At 35.6% G+C, this 25,350-nt stretch overlaps 2 protein-coding genes and 1 long non-coding RNA gene across 4 annotated transcripts in view; 1 reads left to right on the top strand and 2 right to left on the bottom strand.

Annotated features, from left to right (window-relative positions):
- Positions 1-264: 264 nt before the first annotated feature.
- On the bottom strand, positions 265-4,637 carry LOC111875768 (40S ribosomal protein S19). The gene is made up of 4 exons (XM_023872285.2): positions 4,529-4,637; positions 4,209-4,279; positions 3,072-3,241; positions 265-663 (listed from the first exon to the last, which is right to left on the bottom strand). The coding sequence occupies exons 2-4, from the start codon at positions 4,277-4,279 to the stop codon at positions 458-460; spliced, it is 447 nt and encodes a 148-aa protein (XP_023728053.1). The 5' UTR covers positions 4,529-4,637; the 3' UTR covers positions 265-457.
- A 70-nt stretch (positions 4,638-4,707) lies between these two features.
- Positions 4,708-14,196, top strand: LOC117282070. The gene is made up of 2 exons (XR_004512667.1): positions 4,708-4,789; positions 12,043-14,196. It is a non-coding gene; the product is annotated as an uncharacterized LOC117282070 (long non-coding RNA).
- LOC111875758 overlaps positions 12,760-25,350 on the bottom strand; it is a 39,856-nt gene continuing 27,265 nt past the window's right edge. For both annotated transcript variants that reach the window (XM_023872271.2, XM_023872257.2), the window contains exons 11-15: positions 20,227-20,491; positions 19,441-19,709; positions 18,002-18,134; positions 17,251-17,586; positions 12,760-16,113 (exon numbers count right to left, since the gene is read on the bottom strand). In XM_023872271.2, the coding sequence (XP_023728039.1) occupies positions 15,628-16,113; positions 17,251-17,586; positions 18,002-18,134; positions 19,441-19,709; positions 20,227-20,491 (1,489 nt within the window). In that variant the 3' untranslated portion in view covers positions 12,760-15,627. The remainder of the gene's footprint in view (positions 16,114-17,250; positions 17,587-18,001; positions 18,135-19,440; positions 19,710-20,226; positions 20,492-25,350) is intronic.

The following is a 25,350-nucleotide window of genomic DNA, read 5'->3' on the forward strand; positions in this document are numbered from 1 at the left end:
AAAATGAGTTCACTTAACAAGCTACATCTGATGGTCACACAAGTTTTACCGTTTTTAATGAAGTACCGGTGCACAGACCACCAAAAGCACATCCAAAATTTTGTGAAAAATTTTATACACCAAGTATTTTACTGTAAAAATATATTGCAACACAGGTGAAGGTGACCTATATGTGTGTAATTATGGTCTGTTATTTAACTGATCTGATAGAATTGCTGAAACAGACAGAAACTCTATATCAATTCTTATAAACTGAAAACCCACTGAAAGAAGTCTTCTCAGTTCTTTATTGAGTACAAACTGATGGAATGGCCATACAAAGTACAGTACATACAATATGTCTCGTGAAACAGTAACAAGAAACAATGGATGACAAATCACAATGATTTCTTTATTTTTCTAGTGGGTTACCATGCTCTACATATTGTACGTTGAAGTTTTATTATCAGACGACAGTTTACTGTGGTAGCTGAAGTTGTTTCTTTTGCCGAACTTGTGCTGCAATACGGTCAAGATCTCTACGCCCTTGAACGGTCAACCTACGTCCACCATCACCAGTCTTCTCAATAAGTTTCAGTTGTTCAAGAGACTGCAGTGCCTTACGGGCAACACCACCTGCACCTCGGCAGAAATGAGATGGGCATACGCCATTTCGCTGACGTCCTGTTAATGACAACATTTGCTTCATAGTAATTCAATTTTCAACACCCATATAGCATTCATATACAGTAAAATTCTGCATACAAATACAATCACTACTTATTTTATCTCTGTTACTTTACAAGCCCTTTTTATACACACACCATTTCATCATTCTTCACTTCTGATTTTAAATATTTCAATGACTTACAGCATATGTAACACACGAGTTACAAGAGAAACATTCTGAACAAATTGAGCTCTATGACACAGTTCTTTACCTATACCTGTCAAAGCAACATGCAAGTCACACAGCAGAAACGTTTTAGTAATCACTAAACATAAAATCTACAGCTAACAGATTCAAGCTGTTCTGGATCAATGTAAATAAGTTCGTATTTAAACTATAAAGTCCTCTTTACTGGTGCCACAACACCGTGCGAGTCTTGACCTCCTCCATGGCATTTGAACTAAAAAAAAAAGGGGGGGGAGGGTGTCTCTGGAGGTTTCATAACAGTAAATGTTTCTAGGGTGAGATCATTAGCCCCACACTCAACCACCCCCCAACCTGGAGGGCCTTTACTCTTCAAACTGTTTGGCATGGGTGCCCCTGTCAGGAGCTTACACTCCCACCAGCACAGCTCTAAAGGTCACTGGGGCATACAAACCACTTCTCCATGATTAAGCAGTAGTCCTCAAGGAGGCATCATACAAGGTTTGACAAATGAGTTCCAGGACTGAGTACATTATGAGCATTTAAAGCACGCAGGAACATGTTTCAACTTGTCCGCATAAGCATTTTAAATTTTGACCAAAAAGACTCAATTTACGAAATTATGCATTTCAATAATTTCAAGACATAATAAGGATCCTTATTTGAAGAATTAATTGCAATTCAATAGCTGAAGTTTGAGAACTGTACACCTGATGATGGCCCGGTATGAGGGTAAAAACATGTTGTGTTTGTAAAAATAAATATAAACAAATGTTGACACAGTAGTGTCTTTTTGTTTTTTAAATACAGAATATTGTAGTGGAGACTGCATACCTTATATACCATATTTATCTCTCCTACTAAACAACAAATATGAATTTCAATCTCTCTCTTGATGAACATTTCATCATGTCAAAATCTTAACTATAAAAGACCTTAATTAAGCAGCCAGTTATGACCGAGACATATACAGAAACAGATCTTCACAGAAAGTGTTCATAGGAATTGTCCAATCTAAATACAAGTGTAATGGCTCTACAATTCTTCATACAAACCCCAAATATCTTGTTTCATAAAAATCTGTCCATTGGATCTCAAGTTGTTTCATGCATATATACAGACCAACCAAACTTAAAAGGCATTCAATGGGGTTGAAAATTTGCCTAAATGGATAAAGCCATAAAGTAGGCAAGCCATGCATGAATAATTGGGAGTATACAGTATATAAAATAAAGCAATCACAATAGTTTTGATAACCCCATGTCCAGAATACAATTACAGTCAACTCTCGATTATCCGGGGGCGGATTAACCAGTTTGCGGCTTAACCGGGGCAACTGAGGCTTTTTTGAAGCTTATATGTTGTTTAATATTCATTCACTTTTGTTTCACATGGTGAGTTGTAACACTATTTTCGCACTAGTGTGAACCGAGCTCTGCATTCCTTGGTCCTGTTATTCTAACACAATGTTCTTGGGTAGGGGAGAAAGAATGCAAGGATTTGTGGAAAGTTTCAAGGACAGATACATTGCTCCAGTTAGTATCTTTGTATCAATCTTCAAGTGCGTTAGCAAAATGTCAGGGTGTAGAAGGAAGCGTGTTGTGTTAAGTATTCAGCAGAAACTTGAAATTATCAATCAGTTGGGAAAAAGAGTAGTAGTTAAACAATTAGCAATGCAATACAGTATTGGAGAACAAACTGTTCGAGATTTGAAAAAACAAAAGTGAGAATGAGGAAGATGTGGACAGTGTTGCTCTTAATCATTTGGAATCCTTACTAGACTATCTTCAGAGTGAAGAGAACAGTTTATTAAGTGACAAGATAATATTTCGTAGGCTTCATACGGATATCCGTAAAGTGGAAAATGCCGCGAAAAAGCAAACGACAATATTAATTTTTTTAAGTGTTAAGTGTTGGATGTTGTTGAACACTGTGATTGAAATAACTAATTCATACTTCAGTGTAATGTAAAAAAAGTATTAACTAGGCCATGAGATGACATAAAAATGAGGTTGAATAAATTTAAATACAGGTAGGCCTATTATATTATGAAGGTACAGTATTACAGTACTACTTTTAATAAAATTTGTCTTAACCGGGTTTTCGATTAATCGTGATTTCCATCCCCAACATTATCCCGGATAATCGAGAGTTGAGTGTAACTTCTTTCTGTGCAATCACTTCATGGAGAAAAAAATTTTTTACTGTTTATTCTCACCTCCAAAGATTTTAGTAACAGCTCCAACTCCAACAGGAGAACGGAAATAAATGTGTCTCGCAAGAGCAGCACATCTAGTGTAATACCAGTCTTCATCGTATGGAGCCAACTCCTTGAATCTTGCACTTTTCACAAGATCCACCCATTCTGGCACTTTCATTTTACCAGTCCTAGAAGGAAATTTTGTAATGGGAAAATTAATGTTTTAAGTGCCTAAGTCAAATTCAAAGGATATTAATCCAAGTCTGGATGGATATTTTTAAAGGTAGTGTTTACTCTGTTCTAAGACATAGCTTATAAAAGTATTAATTTAATGAGTTGTTACTACTTCTGCATTTATTATAAATTAATAATTATGGCAACATTTATTCAAATCTGAAAATAGAAGTTATGCAGTTCCGTTATTTGCACAGTGTACTATGTACTTATTGCATTTGGGTTTATACAAACTTGCTATGGGGTTATTCGGTACACTGACAAGTCTAAATACCACTTACTATCTCCTAAGTGGCCTCCGTAGTCTAGGGGTAACGTTCCCACCTCATGACTCAATGTACGCGGGTTCAAACCTGGCGGAGGTTGTGGAATTTTTAAGGGCGGAAAAATTCAGGGAACAAGTCCTCCAGGAGGGACTTCAAGCCCTGGGTCCCATGTCGTGGACTTACGGCACGTAAAAGAACCTCATGTCTCTGAGAGACCTCTGAGCTAAATTAGGCAAATTTCCTGCTCAAGTAGTCTCCAGTGCCTCCTGTAGATGGGGAAGCATTAGGTACCGCTGCCAGAGGAGGGACGACCTCACTGACAGAAAGGGACTAATTATCAGATACCACTGCCAGTAGAAGGCCGAAACCTCGCTGGCAGAAAGGTGCTGATAGTGAGCACCAGTACCGGTAGGGTATGGAGACAATAGAAATTAAAAGGGGGACGCACAATAGATCAAACTGGTCGCAGTGCATGGGGAAACCCACCCCCTCAATACTGAATACTATCTCCTATTTCATATACAAAGAAGTATTCACACATTAACATTAATTGTTGTGTTCAAGAGTTGTCAACAAAGCAGCAAGTGCAAGAAACTAGTTGGGAAATAATTACTCCACTGTAATCATTAAATGCGCAGTCTTTAAGAGCTCTTACTTCTTCAGGAAAGCTGAAAATGCTTTCACGAATTTCTGCTGGTCCACGTCCTTAAGAGTCACTGACGGCATCTGGAAAACAAGCATTAACTATTAGAAATGTCGGACTATTGTTACAATGTCGTTAAATTTCTCTTCACTTTTATACTTCTGCGTAATTTTCCGAGTGTTTACACGAGTATACTTCTACAAGCCATGTGGCCGAATTAGAAGTGTACCATATTTCAAACAGAAAACCGTAAGCAAATTTTCCCTACATATACATGTCTTTATAATATTTAAATCACCCGTAACGTACAAAAAGTAGTACAGTGTACATACCTCTCACGTAGAAAGTATCAAATTTATTTACAAATCTTTCAAATGTTCCTTTCCTTCGTACAAAACTTACAGAAGGTGACTCCAAACCTTCCTTCCTGTGCTGAGGGAACAGAGATGGCTGACAGGAAGTTGTTTGGGCAAAGAAAATAGGCTTAATTTTAGGTTCTCACAGCGTTGGTCATGAACATGAAGGGATGTGTCTACTGTGATATGAGTGATATAACCTTGTGGCAATCGATGAGTTAACATTTTCGTAGGAATGTAAGTTCCCGTCTTCAGGTTGGACTTGTAGCCCTAGCGTGAAGCTGGTAGCAGAGTCTATTTACTTCATTGACCTAAACGGCCTTATATCCCAGAACATGGAATTCTTCGAGAAAAAATATTCTCGAAACATTTGTTTCACATTCATAACTTGTACTCTTCGTCAAGTGTAATTAGAATGATAAAGTTAAGAACGATGAGATGGGCAGAGAATATAGCACAAATGGTCAAAGCGTTATCTGTATTAGTCATGAAATGAAACATCGAAATTTAATTTCCATAAAGTCAGAAAATCTCCTTTCAAAAAATATTTTAAGATATTCAACACACGAAAGTGATTTTGAAAGAAATACTGACATATCTTTCATAGACTTTAAAAGTGAGTAAACATTCATCCCTAGAAGTGTCACTGACAGCTGTAATTTTACCTTGGATCAGTTGATCCTGTCATTTGAGTTTCATTCATTCATTTCTGTTAATCCAGGCTGGTACAACCGTTGGATATAGAGGAAGTCAATGAACATGGAGTCATAAAAAGATTTTGTCAAAATTAAACATAAGATTAACAAGGTAACAATTTAAAAAATTATAAATATAGATAATATTTTGAATTAATAAACAGATAAAACAATTCAAATTATCTAACTTTGTACATAAAGAGTTATCCACTATATAAAATGAAATTAAATTTTAATACCATATTAGCACATCTATTACTGCACTCAAGTCATGGAAAGTTCAAACATTTTATAAAAGTGTGCTAATTAATAGAGGTGCAACCACCAAACTACTTGAGCATAAAATACTACCAGTTCGTAATTAACAGTCACAGAACAAGAAAAAGAAAATAAATGACCATAAAATATAACGTTATTTATGCTGTCTAGGTGGTTAACTAGTTTTATACTTAAGAAACTCATCAACAGTATAAAAAGAATGCTCATATAAATATTTTTTAATGCTCTCTTTAAACTTTAATGTCATATGCCAATACTTTAATATTATCTGGAAGATGATTATAAATCTTGACACCTGCATAAGCAGGACGTTTATGAAACATTGTTAGATGAGTCATTTGTTGGAAAAAATTGGAATTATTCCTAGTATTGAAACTATGAATCTCAGAATTTTGTCTGATCCAAGTTTTATTTGCAATCACAAACATTAGTTTTGAAGTTGAATATTGTATATTGAGCATGACTCAGTTATCAAAATCTAATGGAAGATCGCCCTTGGTTACATGGAATGGGGCAACTACTGGGATCTTGTAAACACTTTCCCCTTATTGAGACAATGTGCAAGTCACATTTTTAAAGTGTCATTTAACATTACTCTTACTAAGAGTTACACTGGTATTGCAAATTAAAAAAAAAATTCTTTTGATTAAAATTCACAAAGTAACACAGATACTTCCATTCATCTATTTATTTATTTATTTATTCACTTCACATCCATGGATCATTATACATGACATAGGACAAGTCAAAACACTCTATAATCCAATACAATGATACAATAATAGAATAATAAGAACAATATAATTTTATACTACTATAATAATTAAATGATGAGCACTATATTTATCAGTCACAACACATCAAATTTGAGAATAGATTAACAACATGTTTCGGCTATTTGGCCTATTTAACCTATTTAACCTGATGTGAAACAATAATGTTCTTGATTCCCTTAAGTACCATTGATATGGCTTTCCTTGGTTATTTAATAATGCTGTAATAGCAGGACTATAAATTAATGAATGTGAAGCAGTTGGTGGAATAACAATTGGCTGGGGAAACCATATTACTTGGAGAAAATCTGCTTCAATGGGAAGCTGATGACTAACCACCTGAGGTATGGCATAGCTACTGCTACTGCTACTGACAGATATACATACAGCTGAGGCATTCGTACATGATCCTACTCCTCTTGATGTTGAAATTGCTATTGCAGAGTTGAAAAGGTATAAAGTGCCAGGTAGTGATCAAATTCCAGCAGAACTGATTCTAGCAGGAGGTGAAATATTATGGTCTAGGATCCATAAACTCATTAATTCTATTTTGAAGAAGGAAGAATTGCGTGATCAGTCGAAGGAGTCTATTTTTGTACCAATTTACAAGGGTGATAAAACTGACTGTAGTAATTATCGTGGGATATCGGTGCTATCAATTTCATACAAAATTTTATCCAATATCCTTCTCTCAAGGCTAAGTCCATATGTAGATAAAATTGTTGGGGATAATCAGTGTGGGTTTTGATGTAACAGATAAACTACTGATTACATTTAATGCATTCATAAGTAAAAGTAAAGTTGTCCCTGTGCTTAACAAATTAAACACTATTCCATGGGGGTGTATGGGGGAGTGGATGTATAGATCCACTTTTCTTGACCTCAGCACTAGTTGGAGGTGAGTGGTCAGTTTCATGCACTGGCTGCATTACTCCCAGGGAAAGAGTCCCTGGTACCCACTGGATAGGCAGTTAGGTGGACCCCAGAGCCGGTGTGGACGATAAGAGAAAATTCTTGACCCTACCAGGACTTGAACTCCTACCCCTTGGGTCATCCAGCTTGAAGCCAGTTGCTATACCAACTGCACTATCCTAGTTCCTGCATTCATAAATTACTGGAGAATAAATGGAAGACAGCACACCAGCCATTCAAGAAAGCTTATGATTCTGGCAGGAGGGAAGTATTGTACAATATGTGTATAGGGATAGAGTTTCGGGTACCCATGAAACTAGTTAGGCTGATTAAAATGTTTAAACGAAACATATATTAAAATTCATATAGGTAAATTGATAATTTCCCTATCCAGAATGGCCTAAGACAAGGAAATGCTTTATTACCACTGCTTTTCAACTTTGCTTCAGAAGTTGCCCTTATGAAGGTCCAGGAAAATCAGATGGGACTGAAATTAAATGGGACATATCAGCTGCCTGACTATGCTGATGATGTGAATCTATTGGGAGATGATATACAAGTATGTAGGTACCATAAACAAAAACAGAGAAACTTTAACTGACACTAATAAGGAGATTGGTCTAGAAATAACACACAGAAAACTAAGTATATGTTGCTGTCTTGTCACCAGAATACAGGGCAAAATCATGACATAAAGATAGGTAACAGATGTTTTGAAAATGTGGTACAGTTCAGATATTTGGGAAGGACTATAACAAATCAAAACCTGAATAGGGAGGAAATAAATAGGAGACTGAATTCAGGTAAGGCTTACTACCATTCAGTCCAGAATCTTTTGTCTTCTCATCTGCTGTCTAAAAAAATAAAAATTATAATATACAAAACTATAATTTTGCCTGTGGTTCTGTATAGATGTGAAACTTGGTCTCTGACTTTAAGGGAGAGACATAGACTGAGGGTGTTTGAAAACAGGGTGTTGAGGAGAATATATTGGACTGAAGAGAGATGAAGTGATACGAGGTTGGAGAAAACTGCATGAGCTTCATAAGTTGTACTCCTCGCCTAACATTCTCCTCATTCCATCAAATTCTCCATAAGCATTATCACCAGTATAGGTACAATAGGACATATGGAAGCCGACGTTCCGAGGGGACCTAATATGGATTCCACCTTACACTATATGAAATCTTAACTATTGTAAACTAGTGTAATCTACTGTAAACAATTGTAAGTATTGTAACTATATTCTCTTATTGTAATCAGTCAATGTACAGTAACTGACTTGTCCTATATCATGTAACAATGATCTATACAGACGAAATAAATAAATTAGAATGACCAAGTTAAGGATGATGAGATGGGCAGCACATGTAGCACGAATGAGGGAGAAGAGGAATGCATATAGGATTTTGGTGGAAAGGCAAGAAGAGACAATTAGGAAGACCAAGCCATATGTGGGTGAACAGCATTAAAATGAATCTTAAAAGAGAGAGGATGGGATGGTATGGACTGGATCAATCTGGTTCAGGATAGGGACCAGTGAAGGGCTCTTGTGAACACAGTAATGAACCTTCAGGTTACATAAAATGCTGGGAAGTTCTTGAGTAGCTGCAAATTTGGCAGCTTCTCAAGAAGAGCTCAGCTCCATGAACCTTAAAGAAGCAAATTTTGTAGATGTGAACTAAGACTGAGGTTTTATAATACTAGTTAGATTTATCATCCTTAGTGTGGATATCAAATATACTAATCATGGATCAATATTTTGCCAGTTTCTTGTTCATTTCTTGTATAATTAAATTATTTGCTCTCAGAATGCATAAACTAATGGATTTAGTTATGAAGAAATCAGTGGTAGCATGACATACTGAAAGCACAGAGCTACAGAATATTGGAAACTGCAGCTAACAGCAGTGGTTACATTTTGACTGCAACAGTGACAGAATGTACTACAGAAAATTAAAATTGCCTATGGTTTATTAAAAGTGCTGCACAAGTTGCCAGATATTCAAGATCATAAAAGGGTTTAGTTATTATGCCACATAAGCTCTACTTTGGTGTAAATACAAAATAATTATACATACTTAATATGAGAACTCCGGTCCAGAAAACCGAAATTAACAGCCGTTGGGATCCGTTGCGGTGTCCACGTGACGCCCTGTATCCGCTTAAGTTTGCACTAACTTCGCCGACAAGCAGCTGTCGCTCGGTTGGTATAGTTCACTTGTGGACCAAAACCACAGTTTAGTTTAATATGAGAACTTTCTCAGGAAGATTAATGGAAATCAAATGATATGCAGTTTCCAAAACTCATGATAATTTTGTGCTTCTGAACTGTTACTCTTCGTAGCAAATTATCTTAACAAGGGTGAGTGAAATGGTTTGTGTAATCACAAATAAATTGCCACAATAAAGAGGATATTGGTATCAATGTCAGTGCACTTCATATTTAAGCATTAGGCCTGCAGCATAATACAGATACAATTTATTTTGTAATTTAAAATCAATGCACAATATAGACTTAAAAATATCTAAAGGTAATGTAGTGCAAAACCTCACAGTGAATTCTGTTTATATGACATATTCATTGGTGGTACAAGAACAGAATATCTAAATACTATTGATAATGCTGCCAGTACTAGTCTCCTCAGTTATAATTAATTCTGAAATGTCAATTACCACACTGTTCTCCAGACTTAAGTTTCAGTTTATGGTAATGTGTCCCTCAAAAAAATCCAGGCAGATAAATTCCTAGCCAAAATAGTAACTTCCTGGTATCAAACAATATACCATATTGTAAGTTTTGAGGTTTTCACAGCAATGACTATGAAGAAAGTCGTCTTCTGGGTTTTGGCGCCATGTATTCTTCGTTTTGGCTGACGTTTCGGAGAGTACAACTACTGCACCCTGCATTCACAAGCCATTCACCTGCTCTGAAGATGGAGGCGATACGTTCCTCTGAAACGTCAGCCAAAACGAAGAATACATGGCGCCAAAACCCAGGAGATGACTTTCTTAATATACCATATTACTTCTAACATAAGATGCTCTCAAATTTAATACATATCCAATGTTTTGAATGTGAGGGTTAGAAAAAAAATTAGGTGCACATTACTTGAATTTAAGATGCACCTCTTTTTTCAATGGGGAAAAATGTGTAAAATGTGTGTCATATTTGAAGTAATATGGTATATACAGCAGGCCAATGTCTTGGTCTGCTTAAAAAATGAAGTACAAGTAAAATGAGTGACATTATATTTAAATGGTACAGTAAGTATACATTCTACTAATGCTGATATCCACCACAGTTCAACGCAAGAAACATTGGAATTTATATACACTCACATACAGTGACATTTCACATAATTAAGCTTTACCATAGCAGATGTTTCAGATAAATGTTCATTACATTTTACATTGCACGCATTCTAGTTTCCATTTTCAAACAATGTGTACTCTGAAAAATATTTACACAGGAAAACATCCTTGAGTACAGGTGATACACATTATTAATTTTCATTATTTCAAATTACAAATGACAAAATAAACCTTTCAATTCCAATGTTACAGTTCTGTTTCGGTGGTTATAACACACTAAAGTAAACAAGAACTTACTACTGGGTGTTTAATTATACACATACAGCTATATACATTCTAGGTCCTCCAAACAATAAATCCATTTTCCTTTATAAGCACAGGCAACTGAAATTCTACATAGTAGTTTCTAATTAAAAACTGGGGTTTTCTGACAAAATAAAAGAGGGATTCTTTCTCTTGATTGAAGAATTACAAATAAACACTGTTAGAATGTGAACCATTAAAACACCACAGATAATAAAGTTACAGATAGTCCCAAATAACAAGATAGGGTTTCATACTCTCCTTGACATAGGTAATTAAAACATATCATGGAGCAAATCTGAAATTTTAATGATTCACAAATGGTTAATCATTAGATTAGCCACTTCTGACCAATGAAAAATTTACCCAGTGATAGATCAAGTGGTATACATGGGCAGTGGATTGATATTTCAAGTGTGAGTGATGGTTAGAACCTACTTGCCTGCATGTGCTGTAAATACTGAATACTTCTACTGCTGGCATTAATTTCACTTCGCTTCTATAAGTTACTGATCACATTTGATAATACCGATCTCTGATGGCAACTGGTGGCAAATCTATGAAACCCAAAAAATGTTACTGGCGAAGTCCTGAATGTGTTGTAGATTCAGTTATCACACCATATGTATGCTCGCTGTATCATGTTGGTGCTTCTTTTAGTCCTCGACTGCAGAATCATTAAATTTCAATGCAGAATCAATAGTTCATATCATAATTGAATGTAACATGTTAAAAACTATGGTTATTACATTGTTACTACATACTGCACATATTTATCACCTATTGCTGTATACAGATAATGACTGGGGTCAAGATAATTATATGTCCCTTGAATTTTCGGCTAACAAGGTTTTACTGTAGTAGTGCAGGAGCTGATATACACTGTTACTGTAATTTCATATAAATCCTATATTTCAAGCAACAGACTGAGGAACAACTGCGGACAAGATTCTATCACCCATTTAACACAAATCCATATTTACAAAGAGATATTGTAAAGGTGGAATCGAAAACCACTTCACGGACTGAAAATTATACTTCTACAAAGCACTTATGTTACTTTTTATAGCAATTACATACATAGGTCAGTAAATGTAACCATATATAATGAAACTGTCTAAGAAATTTCAGTCTGTTAAAATGGGACTTTTTTAACATAAACACGTTCTTGTAAAGTTAATTTATTAGATATACATATGTTTGTTTGTTTTAGCTATATGTCGTGAGTTCCACATTGTATTCAGCAGAACTCTGACGACATTCCAGAAATGTCTCCGATGGTGGATATTCACTTAAAGGAATGTCTAAGTGAATGTAGTTTCTACTGCAACTATGAATGAGGAAACCAATTCTACACCTATGTGAGCTAATAATTTTGTGTGTCTTCCAGTTGTAAAGATCTTGTCAGTTCCAGTTCTTCAATGATTTATTGAACTCTGCCCAACTTATTTCTAGGACCAAATAATTACAGAATTTTCAGAACTGAAATGTGCAGTAGGTATTTTATATTCTTCATTATATATGCCTATATGAAAATGGACTTTCATTATACATTTCAACAGAAATAAAATACTGGAATATTACAGATTCTAAATGGTTCTGATGATAGCATAACACCTGAGATTACTGGTTAAGGAACATACCATGACAACCAAACTTTGCTTCTAGTAGCCTGAGATATTCAGTAAGAGAAGCAGTAACACTCCTTTCAATAACCCAAAATCTTAATTTATCTTTTCTGTGTAGTGTGTAATACCACCTGTTCAGTGTTATTTATATCTCTGGATTTTAGTTTTTGGGTGTGGTTTTGTCACATTTGTTCGGGATTAAAACAATCCTGAAGATGCATATAAAGAATATTAGAATACTGCTCTAGTCATCCCCAGAAATAGTAGTATAAATTCCTGTTATAGCGTCTTTTTCTCAGAAAATACAACCCATAATACTTAAATGATGAAAAGTGAGTAACGATTTTATAAATTTTAGCTGTCAGAACATCAGTTATTATTTGAAGGCTGATTAAGCAACTATTCATTAGTATATGTGAATGGGTACTCAGCTGACAATGGTTTTATTTGAATAAGCTTAGCAACCTAAAACTGTGATGTTAAAAATACAAATACATAAATTTCAGACTTGATATTATGTAACTAAGCAGTCTACAAAAAAAAATGTCCGTCCATTTTGATAACATTTATTTGAAAACTGTCTAATGGCCATTTCTCTCTCTTATGCCACAGATAAATGTGATGCATAGTATACTTATCTCTTTGCTACTTGAATCCTGGATTCAAAATTATATTCTTGTGCTTTTCATATTCACATTAATGGGTATAAATTACAAAATATGTGCCTACCACCTCCATACATAATTTAAATTATGTATGACAGAACGTTTGAAGATCATCATCAATACTTTTCTGCTGTGAAACTACTGCTGCATCAAAACACTGCTCATCTCTAGAAGGCCAAGCTAAGATGATTCTTATACACCACCGATAACATCAGCCTGTCAAATATGGCCCATTACAGTGCTCTTCCCCCTCCTGTCCCTGTGCTTGCTTAATTAAGGATCAGGCCACGATGATATATAGGAAAGTGAAGGTATAGTGCTACTGTTCTTGACCTCAGCACTAGATGGAGGTGCATCAATATGTACATATGTATGTAGGTGTTGTCAAGCCATAACTTTTATACAAAGTGCATACAGAATTCCACATCAAAGTAATTGTGAAATATTACAAATTCCTTTGAGAAATTTTAACAGATTTTTCTCATTAAAGCTCATTATTATTATACCATACTTCATTACTTATTCAACTATGTTAACACATCTGTAAGTAACTTATCAAAAACAGTATACTCCCAGTTATATGAGCTAAGAAGGGGGAAAGATGCACAAATAAGAAGAAAGAACACAGATAACCCAAGTTTTGGGTATGATCAGGAGACTACAGCAACTGCTTTTAATATATAAATTAGAAAATGTACAGATAGAATCTGATTTGCATATTATGTCAGAAAGCTCACAACATACAGAGAATGTGTTGAATGTAAAATATGTGTTTCATGTTTCCCTAAAACACTTGTGTGAAACATTTTTCATGCCAATAAGTATTTAGCGAGTTGCACTTGATATAAGCACAGAAATGAATATAGGTCTTCATGTAAAGTGGTTGTTAAAATTGTCCAATCTAAATGAAAATTTAAATGAATAAACAGTTTTTTAAAAAATTCTTGAATATCAAATTTCATGATAATCCATCCATTTCACTGAATTGAGCAAACTTAATAGGCTCTCTGTAGGGTTGCAAATGTACCTAAAAGGCATATGGGTAAGTCACAAACTGGATATTCAAAGGACTATTAACAGTATACTGTATACATCAAATACTGCCCTACTGTCTTGACACAGAATAAAGTACTAACACTTATGGTACTCTTTAGAAAAGGCAGATTTTGCTCATGTATCATGATTCAGGAAGATTTTAAGATCTAGAAGTATAAGGATATGAAGTGGACAATAAAATATGAAATATCTTATACACAACAGTCCACATGACCATCTAACACCTTGAAATATTTATTGTGTATTACATATGTTTGGCATATTCAGATTCAAGTTCATTTTTATAAAATAATAGCACTGTTAAGAACAGGCTGAAGATTTTCACTGAGCTTCTTCTAAATGGAAACTAGAACTGGAACCCAAATCTATTTCATAAGTAACTGGAAATAAACTTACATTTGTAGAATTCAGTTCAGATCTAAACATCCACTTATGAGAGTGAGTCACAAAATTTGTGAACTCACAATGTCTAAGATTCTGTTAACTGTTGCCACAATCCACACAAACTTAAACAAGTTATCATGACAGCAAAAGACTGTGTAACAGCTGATCAAATTAAGTATAGTCACAGTAATAAAAATGACACATTAACATAAACAATTTAAACTTTTTTCGAGACACTTTTCACAAACAAGAACCATCTGATATGACAAGAGCCCATTCAACAGTTTTTTTTAACATAAGCCTCAAACCACCCTGCGTAACTTCCATGTGTATCACTTGTTTCCTTGCCCATAGCTCCTGTCATCTTCAGTTCCACTATATTTCAACAGACGTTTCTTTTATAGTCCACATAGGTCAAGTTGCAAATCATGTCCATTTTAAAAGATTCATCACAGCACACCTAATTCTAAATCCAATTTGAGATACATACTCCTCCAGTTTAAAAGCTGTGCTGTCCTTTCTAAAATTAACTCATGTTCTAATGAAATGTATATGATACATTCTATGCCAAACTCTGGTACTAATTAACTAATATTGATTGTTCTAACACTACAATTCTTGATGTTCCTGATTTGTGTTAAAAAGTTCTGCAACTGCAGCAAGCCATATATAAAAACTACTACTACTACTACTACTGCTGCTGCTGCTATTACTACTACTACTACCACTACTATTACTACTGCTGCTGCTATTGTAGAAAGGGGTCTGCAGGCAAATTTGTACTTACAGTTACAGACACCACGGTATAATAATAATAATATATATATCCTACACACCTCTTAAAGAACAACACTGCTACAAACTGTAAACTGCCTAGTTCAACTTGACTTTCCATTTAACAATGTAGAAACTCTAATTTTCCCACATTCAGCATATATTTACAACTGAATGTTTCATGCATCTTATACATGATGAACTGTAATAATTTTATCAGTAAAGGAAAATACTGTTATTGAATTTAAGCCATTAATAACAGTAAGGCCATCCAAAGTCAGGCTGGCTTTCTCACAGAGCAGGTTCGGAAATGGTCTGACGCCATGTTGCATGGAATGGAATTTTCAGAATCTTTACTCTAGTCTTTGGGAGAGATGAAGTGAGGAGTTTTTGCAATTTTGGGAGAGGGAGAATTTCCACCTGAGGGGCTGCAGCAGAGGCTTTTGCATCATCAGATTCATCTCTGTCTTCAGAGTCTTCTGCAGTTTTGGTATCGCCATTCCTGTTGCTTTCTATCTCATTCTCTTGATCATTTAACTTATCCGTCTGACAGTCATCCTTGATCTGGATTGGTTTCAGGATTGGAATACTGTCACTGCCTGAGGATTTCTTTCCAGCTTTGCTGGGAGGAGTTTTGTTATCCTTTTGACCCTCACACTGATCAACGAAGAGCTCTGTAACCCGTAAGAGCTCGTGAGTCACTCCCCAAACGAAGTGTGTCAGTGAGTTGCACAGATGATTCACACCGTTCAGAACCATGTGATTTGTAGTAGCTGACTGCAAGTTGAAACAGACATTTATCATTATGTATTCAAACTAAACACATGCTTTCAAAACAGAGTAAGCACAGGAGACTCAGTAAGCACAGGAGACTCTATGTAGATTTGAAAGATATATATATATATATACACAGCTCTCGCCATTCCTTGCAAATGAGTTAATTGCTGGTAACACAATTGTAACTGTGCTTTGCAATTGCTGTTAAATACTTTCCTTGCTCAAATGTACTACTTTCTCTTTAAGTCTTTCTGCCAGGGGCTATCTTCAAGGTAGAATGACTGATTTTGTATGTTAATTTCATGTTTTACAAGGCATATATGAGATTCTCTTCTGCCTGAGATGGGAACACTATGACAAGAATGAGAATTTCCCAGATAAATATCAGTGTAACTTCAATATAATGAGGGATTTATAAAATTCATTAAAAAGCTCATTATAAAAGGTACTCATAATATAAAAAAATGGTTTAAATACATAATTTTCAACCCCAACATCCAATTACATATATTGCTATACGACACTATGATAAAAATGCAGGCCTAAAAGTATTTGGGGGGGGGGCATTTACAGTGACAATTTTTGAAAATGTCCGCATTAGCCTTGCCATGTCTTGACTTGTCAGCCCATCTATCTGTATATAACAAATTATGAAACACTACACAGACTTCCATGAAATCTGATATTGTGGAGTTTCAGTAAAACGTGGAAATACCATTTTCCACTGAGTTGTATGGTAAGAAACAAAATGAATTAAAATGTATGACATCAGAGTGGCCTCCAGTGTTATAACATCCATATTTATTTTTGTAACAACTGGACAACTGGCTCAAGAACAGGAAAGGGGAATACACATAGACAAGACAGAATGGTGATTCCACGGTCTGCTCCCTTTTCTTACAAAAGGAAAATAAGCTAATGAAACACCTAGATTATACAAACTGGTAACATTAAATATAAATTTTGTTGAAAATTCACAACCATTCTTGACACATTTTTAATATTTCAAACACAAATTAAGTGCAAGGAAAGGTAATATATGGAGTTACTGTGAGATGCTAGGTATGAAATAGCAAAATTGCATCTGTAATAAATGAACACCATACCTGACAGCTTTCTAGAAGCTGTTGTACAAACCTGTGTCACATATGTTGGAATGATGAGCAATCTGCGGATATTGGTGCACTGAGCCAAAGCCTTATCAAAGCCAGGTTTCACATCAAAGTTGACAAGTTCAAGGTGTGTCAGTTTGGGAAGGACTGCAATTCCAGCCAAAATACTGAAGGTTGGACAGTCTTTCCCCTGTCCTTTCTCCAGACGCAGACGTTCCAGTTTCTTCAGTCGTGAAAGTGATTCAGGTCCAAATTCAGGAGGAAAGTCACAGCATTCACCAAGTTCAAGTGACTCCAAATTCTTCAAGGAGCCAAGAACACTGGGTTCCATCTTCCCTAGTTCCTTGAATGTTGTTAGTGACTAGAAAGTATCCCAGTTCAAATATTACTAAGATAATCCATTTAAATAAGATGATGAAATAATTCAAGTTTCAACCACATCACCCTACACACATGTAATGTAATGTACACTGAAAATTCAACTGAAAATTGTTCTTGTTTACAGATTACATACCATTTAATTATAACATTAACTTTTAAATGACAATAAAAAATTGAAACCACAATACATGTCATATACAGTAAATTTGTAGAAAGAAACCATGGCCTACTCTAACATACAACTGAAAGATCCAAGAGGAAAGAATGAACTCAATCAGATAGCCGGTCATGCAGCTGAAATTCAAAATGGGACCTTCAAACAATGAATAAGACATGGTAATCACTGCACTATGACATTCAGATGTAAAGTGAATCTCACAAAGCAGAATACTCACCAAGTGTTTGAGACTAGACAGTTGCTTAAGGGCTGCCAAAGTGGTGCTGAGACGAATACCTGACAGGCTTTTGAGCCGCAGTTCTTGTAGATTCCTGTGATTTCCTACACACTGAAGGTTAATATTCGAACATCTGAGAACATAAACGTTCCTCATAATATCACTACACCTATAAACCAATTTGAATTCATTATAAAAATTAAAGAGTTTAACAAACACACAAAAAGTTATGATAAACGAAGGAGTAAAAATTATTAGAGAAGAAGAAAGATTTTTCTCAAAAGAATGAGTTGGTTGGTTGTTCGGTTATTTTTGGCACAGTATTGAGTAGTGAGGTTCTGAAGGCTTCTAATGAAATTGCCTCTAATTGATAAGGTAGCAGAAATGATTGTGTGAAATATAATTTACAATTTTATAAGTGACTAAAAAACTGAAGCTTATTTTAGCTTAGCTGCTGGAATCTATCTGTACTGGCAATGTAGCATATCTTTTGTTTGCAGTGATTATATGGAGATTGCAAAAAATTCCAGCCTGTTTTGGAAAAGACAAGATCAGTTGTCTGTGAACTGTCATTGATAAACATTTTGTTCTGATAGTGTTCAGTTGCAGCAGCTACTGAATTGTTTTTAAATAAATAAATAAAAAACACAAAGTTATCTACTGATTTGTCTGGAGAAGAAGCAGATGTGAATGAAGAAAGTGCGACTGACTGCACATGTAAGTTGTCATCTCTTACTGAAGGATATGATCCAAGGGCACTGTTAATACAGATGAAACTGGCTTGGTTTTCCATGCATTTCCTAATTGAAATTATGTGCCTCAAAGGCAAGAACTGAGGGGGGGGGAAGAGAGAGAGAGAAAAGAAATCTGAAGAGGTTCCAAAATACATGCTAATAAAGAGTACCAACTTCACAATGAAAATTTCAATCACATTTTTATGAATTCCATAAAATTTTAAGGAAAAAATGTTTAATGAATTTTAACTGAAAGTAAATTACAGCATACGATAATTTAATTAATATTAGCTAGACTGTCATTACAACATTTCAAATCATGAAATATTGAAGTTATATGTGATGTGAATGAGTGACAATCAATATAGTATAGCAGTTTTGGCAAATTAAAGACACCTGATGATGGCCGGCTGGGGCCAAAACATGTTATGAAAGAGAAAGAATAAAAACAGGTTGCACTGTTGACAGAACTGTATTATTGTATGTAAAAATTACTACTTAAATACTAACATAAAATTTAAAATTAAACCCAACCTGAAACTAAAACCCCCCTTCCCCAAGAGAACATGTCTTCTATATACAATATTCATACGGCTCCGCATAAAAATTGTAAATATTCTATATAAAGGACTATATGGTATTTCACTGTCATTGTAACTGCATTTGATGTTTTACGTCAGTACAGAAATGACAAAATTTTCTTACTTGATTGATAATGCATTGATTATTTTCAATTGCGGGCAAGACTCTGCCACCTTCTCAACCACTCGAGCAGGACATCGACACAAGTCTAAACGTGACAGGCTTGTAGCATGAATGATAGCGCTACAAAACTTATCCCACATGGAACCGGTGTCTTCATTTGGTACGAGCATCTTGCGCAGGTCAAGGTGCTGTGTCTCATGCCTCTGCAGACTCTTCACAAGACCTTCCCAATCACCAACATGTGAGTTCTTCATCCTCACAGTTCGCCACTAAGAGAGATAACACTGCCATCAGAAATGCTTGCCAAAACCACACAATACTGTAAGCTACTTATATGTAACTCCTAAAACAAGGAAAGGAAAAATACACAAATCTATAACCTTAAATTTTTAAGATACTGGTACCACAAATAGGTCATGAGTGCTAAAAGTGTCAACCTTATAAGAAACAAGTAGACTGAGATATAGGCACAGATAGCCATGCTGTTAAAAGCACTCTAAACCCTAACTTCCAGAGTGAGAGCCATCCAGTGCAGTAAAGGACAATCTCAATTGTTTTGATACTATTCCATGCTACTATCCACAGCACCTATTCTAGTAGCAGCTACAGTTCAAACCCTGGATAATATTCATATTTAAGTCCAGTCATAATAGATATTTATGGCATTATAAAATTACTACTACACGTGAAAACATTTAAGAATTTAAATTTCCTCTTCTATGAAACCAGCAAACAATTTAAAATACATTAGTATAAAAAGTGTTCCGTATACTTCTGGATACTGACCAGTGAAGGATGTGAAGCCATATCATGCCACATGCGACACACCCTGGCTGCACGCAGCAATTCCTGTACCTTCAGGTACTGGAATACATGGAGCAGAGATGAATAGCCAGCACATACATTCATCATGAAATACTGCATGAAGTGTCTCTCTGTTTCCAAGCCATGTCCCTGAGGAGGGATGCTGCTCTTTGACCGCTTTGCAGGAGGGCCATCAGATTCATGACCAGCCAACTTGTGCTTCCCTGTGCTGATATCCTCAGCATCTCTAGAACAAGGAAAACATGGCACTTTCCATCATGGATAACAAAAATTAGTTACATGACAGAACCATGATTTTTGTTTCTAATGTCTTTTGATTTTCTGAGGTCTGAACACAAGGCAAAGGTGAAGAAATTCACTGCTGAGTTTGAAGTGTCAGATCCCATTCACTCACAAGAACAGCACAGTAATGAAGATGAGGCAGGGAGCACTGTGAGGATCTGGTATTCGACACATCTCATTAAGTCAAAAAGTTGTGCAGGCATGTACCAATACAGCCTGCTACAAACCAAAGAACTGTAGTGAGCGATTCCAGCGATTCCAGTGCCTCACTACTAGACTAACAAAACCTTCATTAGCATAGGATGAGGCAGAGAGCACTGTGGGGACCTGGAATTTCACACATCTCATTAAGTCAAAACGTTGTGCAGGCTTATACCAATACAGTCTGTTACAAACCAGAGAACTGTGGTGAGGGATTCCTGTGTCTCACTACTTGATTAACAAATTTAAGAACATTTTGTAGACAAATTTTTACTTTTTTCAAGCAGAAAATAATTTTATACTTAAATACAGTCAGCTTATAAGACTCCTCCCTTAAGTTTCTCCTGTAAATCTAAAGAAACTTAAAGCATACATGCATTTTGCTCGTATCTTATGTTCCTTGCATACACCATGCATGCACAAGCATACACATGGACACACATGTACATTCTCATATACAAAGCATAAAATTGCTTTCATATGTTTATCTTATTTTGGCTGTCGAGTGAGATTATGGTTACAAAGAGCCCTGGAACTGCAATTTTATTTTTCAAGAATATTTCTCATTATTTTCTACTAAACATAATATTTGAGTTCTAAATACATGTAAGAAATACAATGATTTCTGATCATAACTTTGCATTTCCCTCTTAATATATTTCTCTTGATTATTAATAACAATAAATATAATCTGAAGTATGGGAATGAACTTCAAATAATAAAGAGCTCAATGTGCTAAATAATTATACTCTGTATTTCAGACATTAACATGTCCATGAGCCTACAGTCTGGAACTATTCATTTGCTTCTGTACAATCTAAATCCTGCATTTGTTTCTGAACTTATACACTTCACATAATTAACGCCATACAGTTTTTCTCAGAAAACTTCTGGTTCTCAAGCCTGTTACACCCATATAATTTTGCTTAAAAGATTTCAAAATGTAAATACTTGTGCTTGTTTCAAACTATTAACAATATTTTTAATTACAGCTCATTTACTGCCTGTGACATAGGGGTATATGAACACAGCAGGTTAAGCCTCCATTGTTTGATTTGGATGATGGTCACATGCCAGTTTTCTATAGAATACATTTCATGTATTTGATACGAAGAGATGGGGGTGGAGGCCAAACTTGGTGATGGTGAAGCTTATGACTGTTCAAGTGACCAAGCTGCCGCTGTAGCATAAGACAAGCATGATCTGCTTTGCAAAGCCTGGACTGACAGAGGACTTGTATATAGTGCAAAAAGAAGAATTTTCATTAACATGCTATATGTGTGATATGTACAATTGATAAAAGGCCAAGCATATTAACATATTCCTAAGAGACAAACTCATCTTTTAGCTAGAGAGGATGTTACATAAGGACTATGACCATAAGGGTCCAGTTGGAAAAAATTTCCGGTTGTGAGCCTTTAGGGGTTTGGTGCCAAAGCGATAAATTGCCAGTCATAAAGGAAATCTGACTCTGACTTTGAAAAATGGTACAACCATGTAAAAATCTGCTTCTTATTTTGGCCATAATACATTTATTATTAGCATTATTAAATCTGTTATGAAAACATGTGGCAATTCTTTTGGCCTGCAGTCCTAGTTTTTGCAGTAAGATAGTTAACTGCAATTTCTTTCAGATATTAAGAACAAGCTTTCAAAACCAATCACCCAACAGTGGTCATTCTGTGTCTGGGTAAAGTAATATCCATTCCTTCTGATAATTTGTAAAAAATTAAGCACAATAGTAGTAATGACAGACAAATTTAACAAATGAATTTTGTAAGAAAAATACATTCAGTTTCACTCATCTAATTTTGATGAACAGCCAATATATTCTCTACTGCCATAATAACTGATCTTCTCTATTTCAATTAACACACAAAGAGTGACAGAAGTAGTAATCCTTCCCCAGATAACACAGCTATTTAATTTCTATTTTCTTCCTGATTCTGGTATGTTTCCATGACAAACGGCAGAATAGTGTACACATTACATAAGCATTTTCTCATTTTACTTCAGATGGCATACTCTTTGACTTGCTTATGTGTTAGGATACACATTGTTCACTGGTGTCTTTGGTTACTTAGTGAAACAAGTTTAAGTATTTATGTTAATTCTTTACATGAAGACCATTTTGTAATATCCCTTATAGGTCTATTAGGACTAATAAGACTTGAGGGGATGACGATGTAATCTTCAAATTTTCCAATTATGAAATAAACATAATGAAGATAGTCATACCAATCAGCCCACTTCCTGTTGCCAAGGCAGTACACAAGAGATGAAGTTTGTAAGAATTTAGAAATTTGGAGTAGTACAATGAACAGTATGACGTGTTGTAACCGATTTATACTTACTGAAACTGAAAAGAAAGAGCATTACTCCTTAGTGCCTAGCAGATGAATCAAAGGGTAAAGGATAACTTCAAATAATCTCCAATTCCAAGCATTGGTCTATGTACTCTCATTAATCATGTTTAACATCAAACTAGAAAATAATATTTAGACATCATGCTCATGCTTATTTTCCCATTACAATATCTCATGCATATATAAATGAGCATATACAGTGAGGATTTTTAGTGTGTGGACTGGGTCCATGGTTCTGCGCTTCATAGCAGCTGGTGTGCCACTTGTTGCACGGTGCACACAAATTTTGTCGATGCATCAGCATGCCTGAGGGCCGATAACATTCGGAATGAAGGGAAGTAATTAACTTTTGGATCACTTGACAATATTATGTTACACAGCGAGCAGTGTGGGAGTTTGTTTATGATTTTTCAGCAGTAGGCAGCAGTTATCAGCTCCATCAGCCATTTGTTCTCAGCCACAGTTAACGCACAGTGAGGTATGTCATGGTGTGGTATACTTTAGAGCATATATATTTCTGTGTCACTCATGTGAAATATGGATCTGCTACAAAGTGTCAACGAAAATTTCACGACGAAAGAGTTTCCAGCAGACGAACAATTTAGAATTTGGTGAATAAACTAGAACAATGGGACTCTTAACAGACAAGAAACAAAAACATAAGCAACAAGTGTTTATTGATGAGAAGTTAGATGACATGGGCCAGACTTGAATATACATCTAGAAAATCACTGAAACGTCCAGCTCAAGAGACTGGAATGTCAAAGTCAAGTGTAAGAACAGCAAAAACAACTGCTGAAGCCATCCAGTGAAAGTTGATGCCTGGTGTGCTCCAAGTGTAAAGTGCATTGTTGAACCTGTGTTTTTTAACAAAACAATTGCAAAAAAATATTTATGTATACAGAGGACAGCATTTTCAACTCCTCCCATTTGATCTATGAATTGTAACTACTTCATTCTGAACGTTATCGGCCATCAGGCATGCTGATTCGTTCGCAAAATTTGTATGTGCCTCGCAGCAAGCTGCATGCTGGCCGCCGTGAATCGCAGAGCCAGAGATCCAGCCCACACAACATACTTCTTCCCTGTATTTTGTGGGTTATTTTATGATGCTGTCAGTATTTAACTACAATGCTGAATGATAGGATGATTGATGATTGTAAGTCTGAAAGGATGTGGAAATAACTAGTTGTTGCCCAATTAATAAACAATACTGGTATCTGCCTGCAGGGTCTTGTGGGAACCATGAAAAATTTCAAGTCAGGATAGGCAATGTCCTGGCTGAGACTGTAGACATGCATCTCCCAAGTGTCTACAGTGTTACCACTACACCAACTTGCTCGTTAAAATAATTAGTTAGGAATCTGCTCACCTGAACTCTTACAGTTTTATCTTAAGGAATTTAGTCTGCTACCAAACTTGGTCAGATTGAATTCACATTACAAATGTCTATGGCAAACTTAACTGACATCCAGTGCATTCACTGATCAAGTCCCAATGTCTTGGAGGAAATTAATATGATATAATGCTTATCATACTGAATTTAAAATTATGGCAGTTGAGATTTTACAAATACATAATGTTAATCTTAAGAGCAAAAAAGAGATACAGCTTCAGACGAAAGGGAACAATATTAATGACAAACTACTGAAAACTCAAAAATATCTACCACACGTTTGCAGGTTGATATGAATTGTACATTCCAATAAAAATTTTTTCATAATATAACTATCATCAAATTTATGCTAACAGATATTACTATTGGTCTACCATTAACAATTCAATTAGTTTCTCTAATGCACAGGGTTCAACCATGATGTGCTGTTTGTAATATCTTCTGAACACTTGCTGTGTCTGCTTTGTGGTCTTCAAGTATGGAACATACAAGCATCCAGGACTCACTCATTGTGACTTTTGTTTGGACCTCTCAAGGATGTTCATTGACACAAAACTTTGAATCTGATGGTAACAAAGATAGTGGCTTGCTGCTGACTGCATCAAAAAGATGGCTTATGGCATTGTACGTAGCTGATTCCAAAAGTAAGGTCTCCAAAGCGCTGGGTAATTTTTCGTGCAGCTGTTGGCAACCCTGTTGCATTCGTTGCTTCCCCCACTCCCCCCAATACCACCAAGCATGCGCGCACGTAGCTAGGACGCTCAGTCTTGGCACGGTTGCCGTTAGAAATGGAGCTCCCGATTACTAAAACCGCGAAGTGTGAGATTCGCGCAGTTATTC

The sequence above is a fragment of the Cryptotermes secundus genome, unplaced genomic scaffold (genome assembly GCF_002891405.2).
Source record: "Cryptotermes secundus unplaced genomic scaffold, Csec_1.0 scaffold1283, whole genome shotgun sequence".
Taxonomy (NCBI): Eukaryota; Metazoa; Arthropoda; class Insecta; order Blattodea; family Kalotermitidae; genus Cryptotermes; species Cryptotermes secundus.

Bases quoted from the DNA above. Each gene is read 5' to 3' on its own strand.
- LOC111875768 (XM_023872285.2), bottom strand. From the start codon at position 4,279: ATGCCGTCAGTGACTCTTAAGGACGTGGACCAGCAGAAATTCGTGAAA. The intron at 3,242-4,208 runs GTAAGAGCTCTT...ATTTCCTTCTAG, and splicing joins TTTTCAGCTTTCCTGAAGAA to GACTGGTAAAATGAAAGTGC. The intron at 664-3,071 runs GTGAGAATAAAC...TGTCATTAACAG, and splicing joins TGTTACTAAAATCTTTGGAG to GACGTCAGCGAAATGGCGTA.